General features: G+C 40.1%; 1 protein-coding gene across 11 annotated transcripts in view; it reads right to left on the bottom strand.

Annotated features, from left to right (window-relative positions):
• Positions 1 to 3,176: 3,176 nt before the first annotated feature.
• The window catches only part of CPLANE1 (ciliogenesis and planar polarity effector complex subunit 1), a 114,838-nt gene continuing 93,111 nt past the window's right edge, over positions 3,177 to 24,903 (bottom strand). For 8 of the 11 annotated variants that reach the window (XM_023625728.2, XM_070245904.1, XM_070245902.1 and 5 more), the window contains 9 exons: positions 21,133 to 21,163; positions 20,467 to 20,598; positions 17,090 to 17,255; positions 14,889 to 14,947; positions 13,962 to 14,129; positions 12,760 to 12,884; positions 9,729 to 9,818; positions 4,137 to 4,309; positions 3,177 to 3,660 (listed from right to left, as the gene is read on the bottom strand). In XM_023625728.2, coding sequence (XP_023481496.2) covers positions 3,487 to 3,660; positions 4,137 to 4,309; positions 9,729 to 9,818; positions 12,760 to 12,884; positions 13,962 to 14,129; positions 14,889 to 14,947; positions 17,090 to 17,255; positions 20,467 to 20,598; positions 21,133 to 21,163 — 1,118 coding nt within the window. In that variant the 3' untranslated portion in view covers positions 3,177 to 3,486. Of the gene's footprint in view, positions 3,661 to 4,136; positions 4,310 to 4,408; positions 4,469 to 9,728; positions 9,819 to 12,759; positions 12,885 to 13,951; positions 14,130 to 14,888; positions 14,948 to 17,089; positions 17,256 to 20,466; positions 20,599 to 21,132; positions 21,164 to 24,903 lie in introns of all 11 variants that reach the window. The other 3 variants (XR_011430165.1, XR_011430166.1, XR_011430167.1) reach the window with 2 other exon arrangements.

Raw genomic sequence — 24,903 nt, 5'->3', positions numbered from 1 at the left:
TGCACAAATTATGTTATGGCTTCCTCTAGTCTCTTACACTTACTGCTACTTCTCTCATCCAGTAATATCTCCCCTCCAATTCTCTTCATGTTGCTTTATACATTTAAAAATTCCTTTATTATCCTTCCACTTGGGTCTTAAGAGAGAGAAGGAATAAAAATAATTTATCAATACACTATCTAGAAACCGTTTTAAAATTCTTAATACTGAGGTTATTTAATTGGCTTGTTTTCACATTTAATGGCCTTGAATATATTTTAAGTACCTCTTTCTAAATTAGTATCGTTTTTTAAAACCTATATAAAAATCCCCCCTTCGGCTAGGCAACTCCTGCCACAGAAGTTGGCCCGAGGCCCACAAATACAGGAACAGCCTGGGCCATTCATTCCCAACTTACAAACCAACCTTACCTAACAAGGATTTTTTCCTCTCAGGTGTCCCCGAGATTCAATATTTTATGAAAATGAAAGCATTAGTTTCCATCAGGGTCTCCTTAATGGCGTAGGCCCACAGTCCAGATGTTGAACACACATGAATGGTCAGAATATAAGCAATGCTTAAAGGAAAGAGGAGTTCTGGAGGGCTACTAATGTGACTTCTGCACAATTATCAAGTGCATTTTCTTTTTTCTCTTACTTCCTCAGCAAGGTCCAAGGTTTGATTTCTTACAGAAAAGCAAAGTAGGTCACAATGCATAGTACATAATAATTTGAATTGTTAAGTGGAAAATGGTACAAGCTATTCATTAATTCATCAAACAAACATTTATTGAGTATATACTACAGGCTAGAAACACTGGGTGCTCAAGTGGGAGAGTAAGGAAGGCTGAAGTCCTTTTAACCCAGGGCCATGGACATAACATCTTGGCAGAAGTTTTGTGTTTGAGCTTCTTTGCTGATAGATTCCAAACTCAGCCAGAATAGTCAGACACTCAGATGTGGCTTTTGCTTAGTGATACACTATAGTAAATGCTGCATAACATATTTTCTAATAAAAATGTGAGCAAAATTCAGTTTTGAGAAATTGGGGAACCCTTTTTGAAATTGGAGGTAATCTTGAGCACGGTAAATTCTTAAAGTCTAGATATGAAAACTGCTTCTTTTAATCCATGTATGGAGGGCATGAAGTCTAGACCCTTCCTTATAAGTAGAAAGGTCTGAAACATACTCCTTGGGATGTTTCCTCTGTGTTCAGACACTAAGCAAAATCATCATATTGCAGTTTTTTGAAGACTCAGAACATGTTCAAGCTGGGGCTAGAGACTGCCTAGGCTCATCAGTGCTCTGCTGATATTCACTGCCCTCCTTCATTCCTCATTCTCAGGTGTGTTGTATGGAGGAAAAGTTCACTGAAATTAAGAGTTCCACTTCCAGCTATGACAGAGTAACTGGTACCTGACTAGCCTGCCTGCCTTGACCGTAAAATAGGACAAAAGCTATGTGAGACAACTGCTTTTAGACACTGGACAACATGCAGCACAAGACAGTGATCCCCAACAGAAGGTAAGCTCACAAGGTGACTCATGAATGCCTAGCTCTCTGCTTATTATCCTGACTCTAGCGTAATGAGCTAGAGTCCAGGCAGGTCACAGTGGTCCCACTGAGCTGAGGAAGCAGAGATCTGAGTTCAGGGTAGTAACAGTGGCTGGAATCTGCAGGGTAGGGCAGCAGAGAAAAGGAAGCTGTGCACAGAGGATCCCTAAAAGTCTGTGCGTGGGTTCACTGTGTTTACTGAACAAGAGGTGAGCTGACTGTATTCAGTGCAAGAGTCCATGAGGCTTACCAGAAAGCAGCTCCTACGAGGTTGAGACAATAAGAGCTGCTAGAGAGTAAGCAGTGCTGGGGGGTGTTGGAGGCCCAGCCCAGAGAGAGTGGAGAGATCTTGCTAACACCTCATTAACACCCCAGGCATCCAGTTTAGACACCAGAAAGGTCCATCTTAGAAGTAAAAACTTTGCAGGGCTAGAGAAATATCCTTCAAAAATGAGGGTGAAATAAAGATACAGTTCGGTCTATGAAACCTGAGAGTATTAATTGCCAGAAGATCTGCACTATAAGAAATGCTAATGATCTTCAGGCTGAAGGGAAATACTAGATAGATAGAAATTTGGATCTACAGGAAGAAATGAAACAGCATTGGAAACTGTCTTTCCTTAAAAGCACAGGAGTGGGCAGGTAAAAGGAATTATACTCTTGTAAAACCAGTTTGTGAAGTGGTGAGAGTGGTACATGGACTCTAAAAGTCTGAGAAGGTTCATATTTTTGCCCCTAAAGCAGCAGTTCTTAAACTTCTTGTTCTCTTTATACTCATAAGAATTATTGAGGACCGCAAAGAGCTTTTGTTTATGTAGGTATACCTGTCAATATTCATCATGTTAGAAACTGAGAAAAATGTTTAAATATTATTTTAAATTACAATGGCCCATTCAACGTTAACATATAACACATTTTTATAAAAATAACTATTTTTTAAAAATTTAGTGAGAAGAGTAGCATTTCTTTTTATAGTTTTACAAATCTCTTTAATTTTTGGCTTAACAGAAGACAGGTGAAGTCTCATACCTGCTTCTGTATTCAGCCTGTTGCAACATGTTGTTTGGTTGAAGTGTATGAAAAAAGCAGGGGTGTAGTTGGAGGAGGAGGAATACTCAACAGCTTTCTCAGATAATCGTAGTCTTTGATACTACAGCAAAAAATGGACAAGTGGGGGAAGGTTTTGAGTTTCTTTTCATAAAAATTATCCTCCAAAATTATGACACCTTGGGTGCAGTACTAGCTCTCTGCACCATAGTTCGTATAAAGTTAGTTAATATGAGCCCCCTGGAGTCAAAAGTCATATTCCCTTCCTTTCCCACCCAAATCAGCCATCCCCATTTCTTCTGCCAAGGCTTTTCAGGCTACAGGGCAGAGGACAGAAGATCTGGCCTACGTGAAACTTGGGTTATGCAGTAGTTCAGGACTGGTGGAAGGCGGTTGGCTCCTTTTTACTCCTAAGCCAAGCCCTGCAGAAGTGAATTTTAGGATGTGTTTGAAAATGGAGCTCATTATTGAGTGTCTCAGGTGAGATTGTGATTTATTCTCCTCCATGAAAGGAGAAGAAACTTGTTTTTTCCTATCAAGTTTACCCATATAAGGTTGTTTCTCAAAACTCAGGTGGTAGTAAAGAAGGATGCAACATAGATAGAAGATTTTTATTGAAAGTAGTTTAAGTACTTTTCATCACTTAAAAAATTATGCCTAAAGATAATTCAAATGCAAAAAACATATAATACATCTATAGTTAAACAACCCTTTCCCCATGAAGGCAAAATTATTGAGAAATGTTTATTTTTCCCTCTTGAAATAGCTAATCCAGGTAATAATATGGCTGCAGGTGATAAACTCACATCGCTTCCTTCATTGCTTCTCTTCCTGAAACTCACAAATCTTTCAGAACCACATCAGTGAGATGCTGGCCTTTGCTTGGAAACAGAATGATATTCAGGTCTTACAGGTCCAGGGCCCAGTAGACAGACGGGCTCTTGTCCTCCACACTGGCCACCATGTCTTCAATGGCATTCCAGTCAAGCTTGCTGAGGATGCTGCCAGTGCTCTCAGACATGCTGTCCATGCCACTCACCTCAAAAGGAGGCTTTGGCTCCTCTTTCGTTGGTGACAAGTCCTATCAAATTGAGAAAGACAGTAAGTTGTGGGCTTAGCCTCAGAAAAAAGTAAATGGAACTTGAACTAAGCTTCCCAAAGATTCTAGAGTTGCTCGTCTACCAAATGGTGAAGGAAATATGAAGGGAACCCAGGCTGTCGTTGCCCAGGACATCTGGATTGGCAATGGGCTGGACATCATCTGACACAACTAGATGCTGGCACCAGATCTGAAGACAGAATGGATTTTTATAACGGTAGTACAATTACCTTTTCTTACATTTTGGTTATTTTTTTGTTAAAATACAAAGTCAAGGAAAATTCTGAAAGATAAATGCTGGAAGTACTAAACCAAAAGTGTAGACGTTTTGAATTACTACTTCAAAATGACCTAACAATTTTTCAGTATCTCTACATCCCACAAAAAATAAACCAAAAAAAAACCCTGAAGAACACAAAGGAATCACTAGGCACCCTGCAATCTGGAACAATGCTTACTTGGAGAAGAGAACTGTGACTCTCACGAAGAACCTGACGGATGTCTGCAGGCAATATCCAGGGGCTCACCACGGTCTCCTCTCTCTCATACTCTATACACACCTGCTTGGTTTGCGGTGCAAGCCCGGCACGACTTTTTGTATGCTGCAGACTACAACATGGAGCACGAGAGCCTTTCAAGGGAAAAGAACAAAGCATACGTTAGGACTGATTCATTTATAAGTTTGTTCATTGTGACTTTTTTCATCAAATCCAAGGCAATAACATTTTACCTAATGTTGGAATCACAAGGTCTGGATATGCTTCACTTTAGAGTTCTAGCGATTCTGGTCCTGTCAGTGTGAGAGAAGGAAACTGATTTGGGGCCACCTCTTTTGACGTCAAAGGTAATGGTAACCTCTAGGACAAGCGAGTCCAGGGAGAAGAAGTCACAGATAGAACAGAACTGTGGAGAAGTTCCAACCTCAAAGTTGGGTGAACTTGAGGAGCTGCGCCTTTCTTGCCTCTTCTGGAAAGTCTTGTGGAAGCTTCCTAGGCGTGATGTTTTAGGTATCTTCACTCAGGCTTCATGCCTACAAGCTGCCTTTGGTCACAGGCATCAAGGTAAATGCAATGACAACACATTACGGCCCTCTTCCTCCTTACTGAATATCAGGGTTTGTTGAAAAGAAAGTTTCATCCCAGCTAGTGCCCAGAGGCAGCTTAGCAAATTCCTCAACCAATAATGCTTCTCTGCACAAGGCCCTAGACGAGCGTGCCCACCTAAAGCACTTAATGTTCCAAAACCGATGTTATAGTACGTTGTGCCCCTCACCAGGGTGACCTGAAGAAACACCCAAGACATAAGGTATGGTGGGAAGTAAACACAGGTTGCGACAAGCAGTTGTGTGGCTCCCTGAAGAGAGGAAGAGGAGGTAACAGAGTGGTGAAGTCCGGGCACCGGGTCCTTGACAGCTCTACCAACCTCACGTCCTTAAAGCCGAGGATGCCACCCAGAAATAAATACGCCCCCAGAACAGCAATAGCACACCTTTTGACAGCTACTATGGCTAAGCGCTTTATCTACATTCAGTCCTTTGAACTTACCGGAGTGCCCCGGGGCCTGGGCCTTGGTCCTCTTACACATCTACACTCTCCCCAGCTGAGCTCATCTAGGCAATAGCTGGAAATATCATCTACATGCGGACAGTTCTCAAACCTGTACCTCTAGCCTCACAGAGCAAAGTGCCTTCTTGACATCTTTACTTGGATGTGCAATAAACATCTCACCCTTAACATGTCCAAAACCAAACCATTAATTTCTACCCCTAAACCCATTCCTTCAATACTGTTCCCCATCCCAGGAAATGCTCAGGTTAAAATCCAATTTTCTTTTATCTTTCTCTTTCTTACACATCCTATAAGCAATCCATCAGCAAGTCTTAATTTGGTCTACCTTCAAAATATATTCCAAATCTAATAACTTTCCCCATTTCTATTGTTATAACTCTAGTCCAAGCAGTATCTCTGTGTTTGTCTGCCGCCTTCTGTTTTTTCTCCCACATGTTCTAAAATATAAATTATAAATTATCTCGCTGCTGAATTCCCTCCGATGGAGTCCCACTGGATCCAGAGTAAAATCCGAGCTCTTTGCCTTAGCCTGTATCGTCTCTCACCGCTCTCTCCAACCATCTCTGGCCACTTTCCCATACTGATCGTTTCTGTCATACCAAGTTGGTGTCTGTCTGGGCTTTCAACTTGCTCTTCTCTCTGCCTGGAACTGTTCTGCCTTATCTTTGCATGACAACCCCTTTTTCATCACTCAGGATCTTGACTCCATTACACTTTCTCAAAGAGACCTTCTTTAAGAAGGTCTCCCGTATCTTATTTTTGTGCTATTGTCTGTGTTGTTCATGACGAACAGTGCCTGGTATGTAGGAGGAGCTTAACGGATGGTTGCTAAATGAATATTCTTCCTGAAAATCGTATGGGGGAAGTGTTATTATCTCCATTTTGCAAATGAGGAAAGGGAGGCTTAGAAAGGGTAGATAATCTGCCCAAGATGATGGAGATGGTCTATGCCCAGAACCTGAGCTAATACATCCACTTTCTCTTTTCGGGGGTGAAAGAAGAATAGTACTCAGAGGCTCCTTTAGGATAATCTTCATATGTGTAAATGAGAAATGGGCCTATTTATCTGGATCCCCAAGGCAGCAGCTTTCCAATAGCTTGCCTCCTGGATTAGTGCCAAAGCGGGGCCAGAGGGTGGTGGTACAAGGCGGCTGAGGGATTTTTCTTTTGACTGGCCCCAAGGGTCTGAAAAGAAACAAGGCTGACATCATTCTGTAGTACCTGTGGTTGCCACTTTAGCATCAAACGTGAGAGTGGTGCTCTGGTTGAAAAAGGTTTGGCTTTCTTTTCCTGCTATTTAAAGACATCACTGAGTATTTTGGGATGAGACTGAAAGTTCCATGTTAAAATAATTATTTCAGTGAACATTACTAAAGAACAAATTTTGAAAAACTCTATGAAAGCAAAATTATCTATGAATGGACAATAGGAATGCACATGTGAACAAATACTGTGCTAAAAAAGAAAACAGCCAGTAAAACACAGAAAAAGTTGAGACTAAAGGATTAAAAAAAGAGAAACCAGGGGTCAGCTCTGTGGCATAGTGGTTAGGTTTGGCATGTTCCTCTTCGGCAGCCCAAGTTCAGATCCTGGGCATGGACCTACACCACTCGTCAGCCATGCTGTGGCAGTGACCCACATGTAAAGTGGAGGAACACTGGCATAGATGTTAGCCCAGGGCCAATCTTCCTCAGCGAAAAAAAGAGGAAGATTGGCAACAGATCTTAGCTCAGGGCTAATCTTCCTCAGCAAAAACAAAACAAAACAAAACAAAAAACACAGAGAGAGAGAAAGAAACCAACAGGTGGTTAAGCAGTATTATAACCACAAGGGTAGGCTGTCTCTCCAAAGTAAATGGAACCAAATGGAGGCAGGATGCTGAAGTTGTTCCTTCAAGTATTCAGTATATAAGAGATTAGCAAAGGCTGTAATTACCAATGAATCCCACCCCCATCTCTGCTAAATTAATCTGCTATCTAGACTTTGATACTCGTTTGTCAAATGAACACAATTATTGCCATCTAGAAAGTGACAAACTCATCACCAAGTCTGCTGAAATTAGGGTTAACAACTCTGCATTTGGGGATAAGCCTTTACCTATGGGGTATCTACGAACCTCGAGAGGCTATCACTGGCTTTTTCTCACATATCTTTATCCAGGAATGGCTTTGTGATTTCCTTCTCTTCAGATCAGACTGCATTCTCTAGGATTTATGTGGGACAGACAATGTTGAGATAAAAATACAACATGAAAGAAATTCTGTGAAACGGAGAATGTGCAAAGCTTTTCAAGGTAGGTGTGTGTTCTTGCCCTGGTGCAGGCAGGGAAAGCTTTCGCAGGAGACAGGTAAATGATATATCAAGAAGAAACCCCACAGTGGAAACTAGGCCGGCAAGTGCAGCAGCCTCCCTTGAAGATGCACTCTTTCTCTGTAGGCTGCTGAACGATGCCACTCAGTTTCTTTATAACATATTGCCAGACAATGTCTTAAGAGTCTAGTCTGAGGAATCTGAAACTACAAACAGTAAAAGCGAATCCATTACCTCCATCACCTCCAAAAGAAAACCCTGCTCCTCCTCTTATCCTACCTGTGTCAGTTATTGGGCTGCAACCTAGACAAGCACCAAGCTAGAAACTTGGAGTCACACTCAACTTCTTCCTCTCAGAGGCAGGGCTACCACCAGCCAATGGAAGAAATACCTCTATTTGCCTTTCTCTGGGCAAGGCCTCATGCTAGATCATAACCCACTTCAAGAACACAAAACCCTGGGTCTCTAGAGTTTTCATACACAATACAATACAAATGTACATATAGGGGCTGGCCCAGTGGCGCGGCGGTTAAGTTCGCATGTTCTGCTTCTGGGTGGCCCGGGGTTCGCCAGTTCGGATCCCGGGTGCAGACATGGCACTGCTTGCCATGCCATGCTGTGGTAGGCATCCCCATGTATAAAGTAGAGGAAGATGGGCACAGACGTTAGTTCAGGGCCAGGCTTCCTCAGCAAAAAGAGGAGGATTGGCAGTAGTTAGCTCAGGGCTAAAAAAACCCCACAAAAACAAACAAAAAAAACAAATGTACATATAATTTCAATTATTTTTAGGGGCAACATTGTATTTGGGGGCATTTTATCTGTTAAACATTGCTAGACATTTGCTTAGAAAAGAATAAAAAGCTAAACTAGAAAACATTTTACAAAGGATTAAAATGAGAGACTTTGAAAGAAAACAAGGCTGGATTATAAAATTAAAAGCTCAGGATGTGATGCTTCTAGGACTCAAATTCATCCTAATAACTAGAGGCTTGGGTTTTAATGCATACAGTGGGGAAAAGTTTGGAAAAAGAACCAAGTGGAATTTCTAGAAAACATAGCCATCAACATTACAACTTGATAGATAGATTAAATAGCAGATCAGACACAGCTGAAGAGAGATGTGGTGGACTGAAAGATGAATCTGCAAAGAAAGGAGATCACAGCAGAGAGAGGGGCATAATGGCAGGATTAGACTAATTCCTATTTCTCATCATATTTGTAGTACATATAAATAGAGTTCTCACCATTATCTCTACCAAATTAGTTCTTTTCTGTAAATTGGGATAATGCCACAGAACTCACTGGATTAACGTGAGGATTAAGTCAGATCATGCATACAGGTATTAATACAATGTGGCATCGATTAAGTTCTCTATAACTGTTAGCTATTGTTTTTATTGTTCTAAGGGGATCTGAGCAGGTCATTCAACTTCTCTGCCTCAGTTTCCTCGGCTGTAATATGGGGATAATAGTCGCCCTAACTATCTACCAGCGTTGTTATAGAGAGCTAATAGGAGAATGAATGTGAAAGTACTTTTTAAATTGTGAAGAGTAACATGGGCTGAGGGAGGGCTGGGGGAGACATTGGGTATTAAGATCATTAGGTATAACTCCCCCCTCTCTAGCTGATCAGAGCAGAAATTCGAAAGAGTCCAAAGATGGGGGCAAAATCAGGCCTAAAATGCCCAAACTGATAGGTCTGTGTGCTCCGTGACTGCGTGATCACAGCACCTTCCTGAGCACTTGTTTTTATGTTAAGTACTGTGCTCAGTTCATTGATACATTCTCACTATTATAATCCATATTTTGCAGGTGAGAAAATTGAAGCTTACACAAATGGGTTAGGAATTGGCCCGAGGCTAGAGTTAGTGGTGAACTGGGATTAGAAACAAGCTAACTCCACAGCCCCTTCTCTGAACCACTGCCCACACAGCTACACTCCTCATTCTGAAACCTGCAGCTGAAACTTCTAAGACTGATTTATGATTTTTAAAAATTCAGTAGTGCAACTAGACTTCTGGTGGTGAACACACTGCAGTCTATACAGAAGTTGAAATATAATGATGGACACCTGAAATTTATATAATGTCATAATCCAATATGACCACAAAAAAAAGAAAAGAAAAATTAGTATTAAGTCCAAGAACTTTCTACTCTTTATTTATCCCTTACCTTTTTGGAAGGTAACTGGAGACTGCACAGCCTTTCTTACTGCCATTTTGGCTCCACCAGATTTTTTCTGAATGGTAAAAGTGGCAGTTCCTACAAAGACAGACAAACTTCTTTAACCCTCCATAAAAAAGCATAATTTTTCATATATCATAAGTTCCTTGAGGACTCAAACCTTCTGATTAGTAGGGGCTCAATAAATGATAGTTGATTTGAACCAAGAAAGCAAAACAAGAGTGCAGGAGAAGGAGGGAAAACTCTGCTTAGAGATTTGGTATCCTTATGGCACAACCATGGTCCTTTTCAAATGGCAAATGTGCCTTGACAACGTCTCTGGGAACTGGAATACAGGCACATAAGCCTATTAGCAGTAAACACCTAGACAAAATGCCAAGTTACACTTTACCAAGAGTATGATTAACTAAGGTTTCTTAAATTCCAGGATTAACAGCAACAATTTACTGTTTAAGTTATGCAAAATGTTTTACTTATAATCCTCAACTCTATGAATGAGAGAGGTTTTCAATAACATATTTGAGGGCACAAAGTAAGCAGGAGAGCTGGGATATGAACCTAGACCTGGATGAGTCCAAGAGACAGACCTTTTATTATGCCTATGACACCTCCCATACAATCGTATAGCCTTTATATTGTTTTTGATAGAGTCCTTTTTTTTTTGCTTGTTTTGTGTTTAGTTCTAAGTATAACAGTTTGCAAGGAGGGCTGAGGAAATTAGAAACTGCATCCTGGTTTACAAGATAGACAGCAACATATAGTCCAACTCACAAGTATCTTCAGAAAACTCTTCTCTCACAAATGAAGTGCAGTGAATTTTCAGATTTCGCCTGGATGCTCACTGGCTCATCTCTGCCATGACTGAGCCTGCCCCACGTGGGCTCGGTCACCTATTACCGACTAGGGAAGGGCCTGGGATCAGTCAGGCTTCAGTTTCTCTCCCACTGCCCCGCAATATTGGGGGACTACTGAATGTAGCCAGGGGAGTGGGTGCGTTCTGGATGTGGCAGAGGCACAGCTGGGTGCCATCGAGATGGAGAGGTCAGCGTGCTCACAAGTCCCCAGAGTTGCCTCTCTCATCTTTGCCTTAAAGGTCTGGGGAAGCTAGGTGACAGGTTAGCTAGGATAATAGCTAGGCATATGGCGCTGCTCTCTGACATAGGATAAATACTACAATAGCCCCTCATTAATATTCTTGAACAATAATTAGTTTATAAATAGCTATTTTTAGGCAAGAAAGCTAAATAGCCATTTTTTTCATTTATCCAGTTATTTCATTTGTACAATGTGAGGGGTAACACAAAATGAAGAAGAGTGTTGCTACCCTCAGAAAAATCCAGTCTAGCACGGGACACAGGTTTATAAGTAACTACAACAGAACACCTGCCACACTAGCGCCTCAAGAGGGACATAAACATGTGACTGAGGGTTCAGAGGACAAAAAAAGAACTATTTTTAGCTACTGCTGCTACCGTTTATCTCTAATATTCACAACCATCATGCAAGTTCAGAATCAGCCCCAACTCAAAAATGAAAATGTGGACGTTAAAATCATTCTATCAGATTGGAAGAAGTAAAGAATTAAGATTAGGGATGTTTTCCGAAACACAGAGGTGAGGCATTCAAGATATAAGGGAGAATTTCAACTACGGAATGGCAGCACAAAAGCACAGCATGCGGCTGGAAAACAAGCTGGCATCAGCGCAGATTACAGGGGGAAAGGAGCCTAAGGAGGCCGAGGGGGAGGACAAGGCCAGAGAGAGGGTCTGGGCCTAACTGCATGGGGTGGGGGTCACGGAGGACGTCTGGGCCCAGGAGCACGACATCAAGCTCAGTCCAGCGGGGGCAAGGGAGGGGACCAAAGGAGGGCCGAGGCCTTGGTCCAGTCAAGTGCAAGGTAACAGTACAGGCCTGACATTGGACAGGTCAAAGGGAAAGACATATTTCCACATAATCCAGGACTTTTCCATCTTATTAAGAAACTATGGTTCAAGCTTAAAATCCTTGAAAATTTTGGATGTTTCTTTAATTCTGGCAAATGTATCAGGTGTAAAATAAAATTAGAAGAAAACATGGTTACTATTTTGAAATTTTAGTTTAAAAAGAGCAGTATTTTCTTATTGTAATTTTTTCAATCAAAAGCCAAGAGGTAACCAAATTATGAAGTTTTATCAAAAAGATTGGAATTTATGGAAATTTCAATTTTCCAACTTGAGGCAGCAAACCAAAGTGAAGGTTCTTAGTGCGTAGGCACTAGACCCAGACTGGGTTTACATCCTGCCTCTGCCACATCCTAGCTGTCTGATCTTAGGCAGCTATTCCAACTTTCTCTGCCTTGGTTTTCTCATCTTGAAAATGGGAACATAAAAGTACCTATGGCACAGGGTTGTAATTCAAGAGCTTAAACAGAACCTGGCACGTTGGTTGCTGTTATACATTAGCATTAGCTGTATACATTTATACTACATGATAACTAGGATTATACATTTTTAATGGCTAATCATTTTACAAATAAGTACGTTTTACTTTAGTAATCAGAATCCAAACATGGCAAAATTAACTAACATAAAGCTAGCAATAAATAACAGATATTATATCTTCAAATGTGGAAAAGGATGTTCAAGGGGTAAAAACATGAAATTATTTCCATCTGAGCCTCTGAGTATTCCTCTTCTGTGATGTGTCCCTCCCAAAATCCATCAGAACTTGATCTGTGAAAGTGCCTACATCTTTAAACAGACCCACAAAAGAAACAGATTCCCAAATAAATCCATCTAATTTCCTGATTGTTCAAATTCTATTACAAAAAGGCCAATAGTTTAAAAATACTCCCAGGGTCGTCTTCTTTCAAAGCAATGGAACAAAATCCCAGTATAGCTAAGTCTTTACCAATTCCATGCATTCTGTTGAAATGAGAATTGCTTTTCACTTAGATTTACAGTTTTTACTAATGAAAACACAACTTTAGAGACAAGAATAGATCCAAATTACACAAGATAAAAAAGGCTTTAGGTCTTACCACGTGGCCAAGGTGAGCCGTGAGGTTGCCCCAAAGGCTTCCCCTTTGGCGTACAACTGGGTTTGGATATATTTCTGACTTTTCCAGGTTGATTTATTGGAAAATTGTGACCATGTCGATTCTCTCTAAAGCAGAAATTACATAATAATTATATTCCTAGAATTTCATATCAGTGATAAGCTATAATATTTCAGAAAGCCCAAATTCTAGCTCAGATGAATACATTCACTTGATGCTGCTTATTCTGTACAGCAGTGATACATTTAGTCTATAAGAACTCTCAACAAATTATTTTCCCTATCTCATGCTTCAAACTTCATTTGTTTTTTTCTAAGAAATGTCTTTGGTGCTCTCTCTATCCATGTTAAATTCTCCACGTATTTGGAAGTTACTTGTGTATTTAATACCCTGCGTTGGTCTCTGGTATTTCGAGTAACCCCCAAATGACACACAGACAAGTGATCTGATTACATCCGGGTTTCTGTTTGGCAGCATTTCCTCTAGGCTCTTAAATTATGAGATTACATTTATTTTGTCAAAGGTGGTAATTTTTAACAACACGAGTACTGCCAATTCACGTTCACTTTACGAATCACCAACAAATATTATTTTGTTTTTGTCTGTCATATGTAAGAAACTTCACACTTGGGTACTTTTCTTTAGCATTCTATGTTTAATTAATTCCTGCCTAATGAACTCATATCCAAACATACTGGAGGTCATTATTTTTAGAAGAAATGTATAACAGTATCTACAATTGAATCAGCAATAACTGGGCAGGGTGGGAAGAGACAGCAGAGGAAGAAGTGGGAAGCTGGTGGGGACTGTCTGTTTCTGCAAGAGTGGAGCCAAGTAGAGAGACAGGAAGAGCAGTTAGGGGGCAAATTACAAAAAGAAATGCTAACAAAAACTACAGAAAAGAAGAAAACAGGATTGAATGGATGTCAGCATTGTATTAGGTATACCCAAGTGCTTTGTTACATTTTAATTAGAGACAACGCCATTTTTGTCTTTTTCCTTGGTGATTCTATAAACTTACAAAGACCTCACAATTATATGGGGCCAATTTTTTCTTCACTTTATTGTCATAATTCTGAGCAGGGTGGACACAAATACACTGAACTTGGGTCACAAAACCACTGCCTTTCTTCTTATCATCCCTGATATTATCTTGCCAAATGACATGCCAAACCTCGTCTCACCCTCTTGGAGAAAGAGAGCGTTGCCGTCTGGAAGTGTGAGCAGTTCTGGGTCTGTCAGGCAGCGGTTTCTGCGCAGCTGCTGGTAGCTGTGCTGATTCAGATAACAGTTCACTCATCAGACTGTATGCTTGTGAGATTCGACGACTATAGTGGTCAGAGAGCAGCAATCTTTAGACAAAGAATTAAACAACATTTAACAAAAGAGTCAATTTTGTTTCATATTTCTAGAGGGAACATAGTGTTTGAAGACCACCTAGCATTTGTTTTTTTTCAGTGCTTTTCAAATGCTAATTAAAATTTCGGATTTCTGAAGACCATTAGGCAGTATTATTTAAAGACACCTGTAGTTATGGCCTTTGGGGTATTTTCAAAATGCACATACATAACTGAATTGGGAGAGGGAAGACAACCACAGAAACAAAAGTCATAAAAATTGAACGGATGGGGCCGTCCTGTGGCCGAGTGGTTACGTTTGCATGCTCTGCTTCAGCGGCCCAGGCTTTCGCTGGTTTGCATCCTGAGTGCGGACCTAGCACTGCTTGTCAAGCCATGCTGAGGTGGCATCCCACATAGCAGAAAACTAGAAGGACCTACAGCTGGAATATACAACTATGTGCCAGGGGGCTTTGGGGAGAAGAAGAAGACAGAAAAAAAAAGAAAGATTGGCAACAGATGTTAGCTCAGGTGCCAATCTTTAAAAAAAAAAAATTGAATGGAATGAATAATACTTGAAAGCAAATTCCTAAAAATGCTCGTGGAGTCTAATTATTTTCCTTGCAGTGATCTTCCATAATTTTCTGCTTATCCACATAAAAGGGACTACTGCGAAAACTAGAATTCCTAAGGCATTATCTATGCCCTGGGTGAGCAAGCCAGAGAGAGCGATCAGGGTACACTGTCCCTGGAATGTACAGCCACCAAACTCACCTGTCTTTTTCATGCTTCATCTTTTGTGTCAGCCTGATTTCCCTTGAAGTCATGTAAAACTGCACAAGAAATTATCCAGTTAGTTCATTATTGTTCAGTTCAAATAATTAAACCATTATGATCCATGGAAAACATGAAACTCCACTAATCAATTTTAACAGGGGGTTAAAATAAATTTTGCCATTTTGGAAACAGTGCAAAACACTGTCATATTTGATGATGCTTCCTACCCCAGCACAAAACATGAAAACGTTAAAGTATCATGCAATTAAAATAAAATCCAGTTCAATAAATGGAACGCAAAATATATTTTAGTAGCAAAATTAATATATTTTTTTCAAAAGGAGAGAATCTTATCAGCTACATTTAAAATGGAAAATAGGAGGGCCTGCCCGGTGGCACAGCAGTTAAGTGCACAAGTTCCACTTCAGTAGCCTGGCGTTCGCTAGTTCAGATCCCAGGTGAGGACATGGCACTGCTTGGCAAGCCATGCTGTGGTAGGCGTCCTACACATAAAGTAGAGGAAGATGGGCATGGATGTTAGCTCAGGGCCAGTCTTCCTCAGCAAAAAGAGGATTGGCAGCAGATGTTAGCTCAGGGCTAATCTTCCTCAAAAAAAATTAAAATAAATAAATAAAATGGAAAATAGGAACGTTTTAATGATGAAGACACCTGTACTTTGTACTCAGTCTTGTGATTAATCTCATCAAGAGCTTGGTTCATAGAGCAAAAATGAGTCAGACATTTAAAACCATCATTCTGATGTTCTAAAACATTCACCAGAAACCTGCTGTAGTGAGCTCATTGTGACTTTAAACTCTTCAAAACGTATACACCAGGAGGCAAACCAGCAAATGTTGGCTGCATACATCTTATTCCAGAACACTAAGAGTTACTGTTGAGTTAGTACTGAGGTTAAGTCCTTTCACACATAATTGCATATATAAAAACATGCACGCAGAAGTGGATTCACTTTCTCAAGATCCTATATGGAAGTAGTCAGTAACAAATTAAAGGTCTTACTGATTTCTGATAGAAATTCAAACGAATTTTTCATTACATTAATCCCTCACTAATCCCATATCTTTACCCAGATAGAAGCTAAAAATAAACAACTATCTGTGATCTTGAAGGAGATGTCACAAAGTCTATGAACCAAACAGTGCCAATACCCTCAGAGTTAATTTATTCTAAAAATGCCCAAAATTCTAACCATCTTAGGTATTTGCTTGGCTGACAGGGAGGGTGGTATGAGAACCTACCCCTATGGGCTGCAGGAATGCACACATATACACACACACTTTAAGATTCTGGTCACGTACCTCAGTACCTGAAGGTCATTACCATGTCCCCAGAGCTATCAACAAAATGTTATATTAACATCAACATGCTCTTTCCAGATACAGGTAAGTAAGTTACACACTTTAAATAATAGTTCACCTACTTTTGCACTATTTGGTGCTTAAATGTGACAACCTTATCTGGAAAATTCACTTACAGAATATGTTCCCCTAACGATGCTGGAAAAAATGAAGTGCTATTAAATTTTATTTTATTTCAGATTACAAAGTAAAATATAAACTGTAATCTAAGTGTAATCCAAATGTGATTTTCATAGTAATGTGATAAAGTAACATTGCTTTGTTTCACACTCTGCAGAAAAATACTTCTGACCCCCTAGCCATGGTGATGTCCATAGTCAGGGCTCAGCAAACAAATGTTGACAGATTAAACGGCAGTTGAAATACATACGGAGAGGTACCATTGTTCTGTTGGTACATGACTGGATCATACTTTAAAAAATTTTTTGAGGATAACTTATGGATAGAAAATTGGTTTTTAAAATGGCTCTATTGCAGTTGGTTGTTCAACTGCCATTGACTCTCATAGAAAATTAAGGGAACAACTCCAATCGGTCACCCAATCATTCAACCTCGTCATTTGATTAAAATGCTAGAGCCCTAATTAGCCAGGGAGAGAAAAAAGTGTTTCAGATAGTTCAACAGAACATGGTTTGTAAAATATCCTGCTACATTTTGTTAGGTTATTTCTTAACTTTTCCTGACTTAAGTAAAATGCTGAGTTTTCTGTCAAATAAAAAATGCATCCAAATTATGTTAAATCCTTTTCTTGAGTATTCCCCAGGAAAAAACTACACATATTCTGTGATAATTCCATTACCCTTGATCCGGCAGACTTACTGGATTGCTCCTGGGGCGGAAAGGATCATGCTCTTGGCTTCTCTTTTCTGCTAGCTGATTTAAGTACTCTGCCATTCTTTCTTTTCGTTTTCTTTTCATCCAGGCTTGAATCTCTCTTCTCTCCTTCTCCGTTCTTTGTGGACGTCTACCAGAAGAATGCTGAATCCTAAGAAATTGAACAGGCAGGGCATCACTTGATCTTAAATTTGTTATGGGAGAAAGTCAAATACCGTATGCTCTCACTCATAAATAGAAGATAAAAACAACAGCAAACAATCACATAGAGATGGAGATTGGACTGGTGGTTACCAGAGGGGAAAGGGGGAGGGAGGAGGCAAAAGGGGTGATTGGGTGCCTGTGTGTGGTGATGGATTGTAATTAGTCTTTAAGTGGTGAACATGATGTAATCCTCACAAAAATCAAAATATAATGATGTCCACCTGAAATTTATATAGAGTTATAAACCAATGTTACCTCAATTAAAAAAAAACTATTGAATAAATTTGTTATGGAAAGAAGAAATATCACAACTAAATACTGTTTATTTGGAAAGATTTTGCCCCATCTCAAAAAGTTGTATACACTTACGATATCTAGTCAACTTGCTCCAACCTGTCCCCTGAAATCCACTGAAAACGATCTCAGAAAGGTCACCACTGACCCCTTCAGTCTTCACCCTACTGCTGGACTTCTCTGTAACACTCAATAAAACTGGCTTTTCCTTTCTGCTTTAAACTCTCTCTTACCTGGGTCTTTTTCTACCTCTCAAAACACTATGCAGCCTCCTACCTTGGCTCCTTTCTTGTCCGCTCACCACTTCAATATTAATGTCTTTATAGGTTCTGCTTGGACTGTTGTGTTCCTGGACTATCTGATTCACTTCTAAAACTTATACCACAGAGCTGACTTCTAAACTGCTGCCCTTCTGGATCGAGCCTCCCTTTCATGCCCCTGCCAGACTTCCTGTGCGCTGGCCCAAGCTAATGACTGAGCACAGCAGGGATGCTGTGGCTGGCATTTTCCGGCAAGACACCGGACTCCTCTGATGGGTGACTTTGCCTTGACATCTCGCCAGTTACCCAGTTGAAACTTTCTTAAGAAGACTTACACTGCCCTCTGAGATTCTACTTACTCAACCCTCTCCTCTTCTCTCTCTGTGTCACAGGGAGGGGTCAGACCTGCATTGTGGTCTGACGCCTCTCTCCACTTCCATTTTTTTCTGCCTATTCCCCTTACAGGCATTTCTCCTGATAAGTCTCTGGTACATCTAATCTCATCTTGGTTTTTGCTTCTGGTTTTTGCTTCTCAGAGGATCCGAACTAACACAAGCAGTGAGGCCGGTCCAAGAAAACAGGCAGTGTGAGACAGGGATTTGGGGCAGACTCATCACCCAGTGTGCAAAGAGGACACAATCCTAAATGGCAGATGGGTCATGGATACAAACGATGTGGTTTACACTGAACACCTGCTTTCCTCCTAGGAGCCTGGACTCTTGGTATGTGCCAGGCAGAGGGTGCCTACCTGATCAGCTCCAACAAAAACCCTGGGCACTGATCTCTACAAGCTTCCCTGGTAGACAACATTCCACATGTGTTGTCACGACCTCTTGCTGGAGGAATTAAGCATGTCCTGTGTGACTCCACTGGGAAAGGATTCTTGGAAGCTTGTGCCTGGTTTCCCCTGGAATTTACCCCGTGTACCTCTTCCCTTTGCTGATTTTGCTTTGCATCCTTTTGCTGTAATAAATTACAGTGAAAATGACTCTATGAGTTCGGTGAGTCCCCCTAGTGAATCACTGAACCTGGGGTGATCCTGGGGGCCCCTAATTCAGGGTCAGATCCACACTGGCGTTGCAGTCTGACAGTTGTCCCCAGCTCCTCTGGCTCCTCCCCTTTTTCCCTTCACAGCTGTTTCTCCAAATAAATCTCTTGCTCATCTAAATCTCATTTTGGCATCTGCTTCTGGGAGGATCTGAAACTAATGTACCAATGAATATTACCAACTGAATGTTCTCCTGGAAACTTATAACATATCTAAAACTACATTCTCTGTCTTGCTAAAGAAATCACCATCAACTCACTCTTCCAAGTAGAAAATCTTTCTCACTTCCTCCCGACAGCCTCCAGGTATACTCATGCTTGTGAGCCCACACTCTCCATCCTGAGCCATCTCATCTTTAGGATACTGAAGACAGACCTCTGATGGGCTCCCAGTGCTAATTTAAAGCCCTTTGCTGACTCCGCTGCTGCTTTCAGAGACAGTTAATTCCAGATGCCTCTGGTCCCCAACCACAGCCAGCACACCCAGCCTGACCCTCTCTCTCTTTCCAAGGCATAAACTCCAGTCACGTGTAACTCCCTACCCTCACTGACCATCACTCCCTTGCATGTTATATTCTTGCTGCCTAGAATACCCTTTCTTCTAGTTATAACCCACATGAGTTTCTATTGCTCCTTTGAAATACAGCTCAAATACCTTAACCGGTGAAGCTGCATCTTTCATTGACTCTGTTCCCCCGAGCTCCCTTAGCACACTGATATAATTTGGTTTTATAGGTCTATCTCCATTCAAGAATAGAAAGCATATTTTATTGTTATTCCAGTTCTTGACATTTAATACATTATTGATGAAATATTCATAACATGATCATTAACTTTAAAAAAGGAATGAAAATTCCTACATCTGTGATTGAAGGTAACTAAATGTGTTTTACCAGGAAGTTAGGCTTACATGGTCTTGATATGAGGTCATAATAGAGCAGACGATCCCACTAATTAAATAGAAATTGGAGGTCTTTTGTACACTATTTCCTGGTAACAGCCTTTTAAGTTCAATTAGAATACACTGCATTTCCACTGAGGTAGTAAGCGGAATTGCACTAGGAAATACAGAAATGTAGCTACTCTTCATAAGGCTGACAATCTTACATAAACCGGCCAAGAGGTGTATGCGTTTTAAGGAAGCGTTAGCAGGAGAACTAGCCTTTATTCTATCAGGAACCGGTTCTAGGCCCAGGAAAGGTTGCAAGGAGAAACATTTTAACCTAATGTTCCAAGGAAAGGCTATTTAGAATGTATTCTAAGGGTTAATATTTAGGGTGAAGTACTTTGAACTAAATCATTAATTACTTCTAAGACAAAATAGGATAAAATTTATGTTGTAGTTAAAGTGATGAGACCTTAGGAAAACTCACAGGATACAGATGTGCTGTATTAGTTAAATAAACCAGTCTCTATGCTGTTGGGGGGAGGGGCAGAATGACACACAAACATCACAAAATGTATTTATGAAGAAAACATCTATTCTAAGCTTTGAATTTGTTTCATAAAAATATGGCCAATTTTGAATATTCTTGAACCATAAACATTTTAAATTACCTGGAGATATTCCTAGTTTGTTGTTCTGTTAAGCCGAGCTCATCACTGGACACTCCATCTTTTGTAATAAGGTCATCAATAATGTCTGCAATATCAGTCAATCCAGTCATCTGGAATGGACCTACTGAAACACTTCATTTGCAAATGCAATTTGAGAAATATACGTCAGTATCTACAACTTAATTACATCAACCAAAAATGAACATGTAAAAACTATGCCCTCCAAGAGCGTAAACGAACAAAAAATGCTTAACATATAACTACTGTTCCTTCTATTTCTTTAATTCCAGTAATCCTGAGTGGAAAAGCCTAGTCATCTATAATTGACGACTTTGTGCGTTCTCTTAAAAAAGCAAACAGAAGGCCCAGGAGACAACCTCTACCTGTGCTGCCTGCTGAAATTTAAGACATAGGTAGTAAAAGAAAGTGTAGCAAATGTAGCCTATTGCACTCCAATAACCAATGCTAAAATGGTGAGGGATACAATATAACAATCCTCAGTTTCTTAAAACACCCCATCCCCAATGGGAATTAATTATATTCCTTTAATCCACAAAAAAATATGTAGTGTAGAAGTTCACATACATATGAACAACAAAATTTCCAGAACACATAATTTATATCCAGCTTTAAGTAAAACTGTGAATTAATTCTTAAGATATTTACCTTTCAAATAACTCATCACTGTTATTCACACCTTAAAAGAAGATACATTATTATTAATAAAAATTTCAGGTCAGTTATTTTTTTCTACTTTCGATTATTAACCTGATTTAGAAATTATATAACCAGAAATTGAAATATTTTTAAACCTCCAAATTGGTTTAAAGATATATATGTATAGCATATTTATCCTCCTCTTAAATATGCTATTTGGTAGTGAATATTGTGCACATTTTAAGATTATTACTTTTCTATCCAGAGTACTCTGAATAATAGACTTTAAGAGATATAATTCTTCTTTGTTTAGTACACAGTTTAGAATGCTGGAATGCAATTTTACTAAAAAAACAAAAAACAAAAAAACTTCTGATGATCTAAAAGTAATACATTTGGGAAAATATCCAATCTAAATCCAAGAAAACCTTTATTTGGAAGACCATGACCCAGAAAAATATTTTTTAAACCTTGTCCAATATTAACTACATGTCTTTAAAGCAAAACACTGTATGTTTAATCCTGAAAGAGAACTGAGTTAGTGTAGGAAAGAGTGTTCTGACATCTCTTCTCAAAAATATCTCCTTGTTAGGGGTCCGGCCCAGTGGCACAGCGGTTAAGTTTGCATCTTCCGCTTCGGCAGCCCAGGGTTCGCCAGTTCAGATGCGGACATGGCACCACGTGGCAAGCCATTCTGTGGTAGGCGTCCCACATATAAAGTAGAGGAAGATGGGCATGGATGTTAGCTCAGGGCCAGTCTTCCTCAGCAAAAAGAGGAGGATTGGCAGCAGATGTTAGCTCAGGGTTAATCTTCCACAAAAAATACAAAAAAAAATTTCATTGTTAATATTTTCTTATACTAAGATAAATTCACCCTGCCCCTAAGACTTACACATCCACATGTTTTTTATAGTAAATAATTTTGTCTTCCTAAGTACATGTTGTTTTGCTTAACTTATTAATCCTCAAATCAAGGATTTTATATTATCTTTGTTCTCGGAGTCTGGGCATTCGTGAGTTAACAGTAATTAATCAAATTTACCTATTAAGAAAAGCCTCAACTAGTGAAAGAAAATAATGATCACAGTTTAAGTACAGGTTAATCGGATACAACAGGTCCGACTATTAAGAAATGAAACTGATTCCTTTTCTCAAAGGGTAGAATAGTGTTATATCCAGATAAATACCTTTACAAGTAGTTACACAGGAAGACTATATCCTGACTTCATTTTCAAACCATTTTTGGAACTCTCCCTTTGGGACGGCCTTCACAATTTACTAAACACAATTGATCAGCTTCATTCCTTGATAATCACATTCCTTTTTTTTCATTCCAAACAATGACACTCAGCCTGATCATCTACTTCATTTATCAGAAATGCCTCTGAATAACCTATGGCTGTTACCAAAAATCAATGAATAAATTATTTGCCACTATTAAGAACACTCAGAAGGATGTGCTAAGAAATGGAAGTCAGTTTCACGAGAGGAAATCTAACCTATTTTTGAGCACTAGAAGTAAGCACTAGATGTCTTTCCAAGATGCAAACTGTGGAGAAGAAAACACCCTTAGGGCATCTAAATTCTATACTTTCAAAAAAATAATTTGGTTTCTTCTTTAATCTGCAATCAAACACTGAATACTAGAGAAAAACATTTTAATTTATCCATCTTTTATGTGTTATACCATTTACTAACATTTCCTCTTTTTTTCCTCTTGCATACTAATTTAAGAAGCTATTACAATCTTGAATGAAACACCTCCTTGACCTGGTACTTTGAATTTCTCTTTTCCTACTCCTTTCTTTTCTTCTGCCTTTAAACATTAAACAGCTTGTATTTATCTCCATCTTAAAATGATCCTTGACTTCATTTCCCTTATCTCCTTTTCTACTTCCTTCTACTGTCAGAATTCTTAAGTAGTCTACACCTGTAGCTTCTTGAGCCTGTCTTTGTCCCCACCTGCCCTCTTCTACTCTTGATATTACACTGAAAGTCCCCAAAGTCCGTAAAAAGCTCAGTCTTTATTCTCAACTTTCTGGTGGCTTGTGAAGCTGTTAGCCATGCACGTTTTCTTGGAAATCCCTTCACCTGAGTCTGCTCATCCATTTCCCTCACTGAGGAGGCTCCTCCTGCTCTTTACTGGGTGACATTTCACAGGCTGGCCCTTGGCATTTTCCCTTTTTCCATCTTTCTTGCACAGAACAGACGCACTCTGTCAGTCTTAACTACATAATTAGGTAAAAGGCTCTTACATCTGTTTTTCAAGCCTATCATCAAGCTCCACTTACTTGTCAAAACTGGTCCTAAATATGGCCATTTATACAGCCCAGCATCACCTCAAACCCTACATTTGGTCTTAAGGGACTCTTGACATCAGACCTGGTCATATCCTTGCTCCTACAGTCTGACAACACTGAATAGCCATTCATTTTCTCCTTCTCCTCCTCTTTTATCCACTTAGTCAGTAAATACCACCAGTTGCCTATTGAGAGTGTCTCATTTCTTCTTCTTCTTTTCTTTTCAAAGATTGGCACCTGAGCTAACAACCGTTGCCAATCTTTTGGTTTTTTTTCCTGATTTTTTCTCCCCAAATCACCCCAGTACATAGTTGTGTATTTTAGTTGTGGGTCCTTCTAGTTGTGGCATGTGGGATTCCACCCCAGCGTGGCCTTACGAGCAGTGCCACGTCAGTGCCCAAGATCTAAACTAGCAAAACCCTGGGGCGCTGAAGTGGAGCGCACGAACTTAACCTCTCGGCCACGGGGCTAGCCCACTTTTTTTTTTTTTTTAAGGAAGATTAGCCCTGAGCTAACATCTGCTGCCAATCCTTCTCTTTTTGCTGAGGAAGACTGGCCCTGAGCTAATATCCATGCCCATCTTCCTCCACTTTATATGTGAGAAGCCTGCTGCAGCTTGGCTTGACAAGCAGTGCATAGGTCTGCACCTGGGATCTGAACTGGTGAACCCCAGGCCACCAAAGCAGAACGTGTGAACTTAACCACTGCGCCACTGGGCTGGCCCCTTGTTTCTTCTTTTCCTTTCCTACAACACTGACCAGGCCCTCATTACTTCGCAGGTCAGATTGATACAACAGCTCACTAACTGACCTATGCCTCCATTCTAGTCTCCTTCAAACCTCCTCATTTTACTTCTCTGCTCAGAATTCTCCAATGATTCCCAAGTACAAAAAGGAGTTTAAACTTCTCATATACAATTAGAACCGTCTACAACCTCTTTAACCTCATTTGTCAATTCTCCCCCATAGGAGGGAAGAAAAAGGCTACTGGTGATCAACAATCTGCAGAAATCAAACAGAGACTCAGCTAGATGCTTTCTATGTAATAGTCAATCTTCACAATTCTGTGAAATGGAAATGATTATCTGCATATGATGATGACTAAAATACAAATGGAATCCAGAAGAACTCGGGGGAAAAAATTACAAGATTTAAAGCCAGCTTCTTAATAGCTTTTATTTTTTTCCTTTTTGTTTTTTCCTCCCGAAAGCGCCCTGGTACATAGTTGTGTATTTTTAGTTGTGGATCCTTCTAGTTGTGGCATGTGGGACGCCACCTCAGCGTGGCTTGATAAGTGGTGCCATGTCTGCGCCCAGGATTTGAATCGGCGAAACCCTGGGCCGCCGAAGCGGAGCATGTGAACTTAACCACTCGGCCACAGGGCCGGCCCCATGCTTTTCTTTTATTTAAATTAAAGCAATGCCATTTAAAAATAGCATTTTTTTACTGCTTATGTTACCTTAATGATGGTAATAAAACAC

Source organism: Equus caballus, chromosome 21, assembly GCF_041296265.1.
Source record: "Equus caballus isolate H_3958 breed thoroughbred chromosome 21, TB-T2T, whole genome shotgun sequence".
NCBI classification, from domain to species: Eukaryota; Metazoa; Chordata; class Mammalia; order Perissodactyla; family Equidae; genus Equus; species Equus caballus.
The sequence above is the reverse complement of the archived record's forward strand: the minus strand, read 5'-3'. Positions and strand labels throughout refer to the sequence as shown.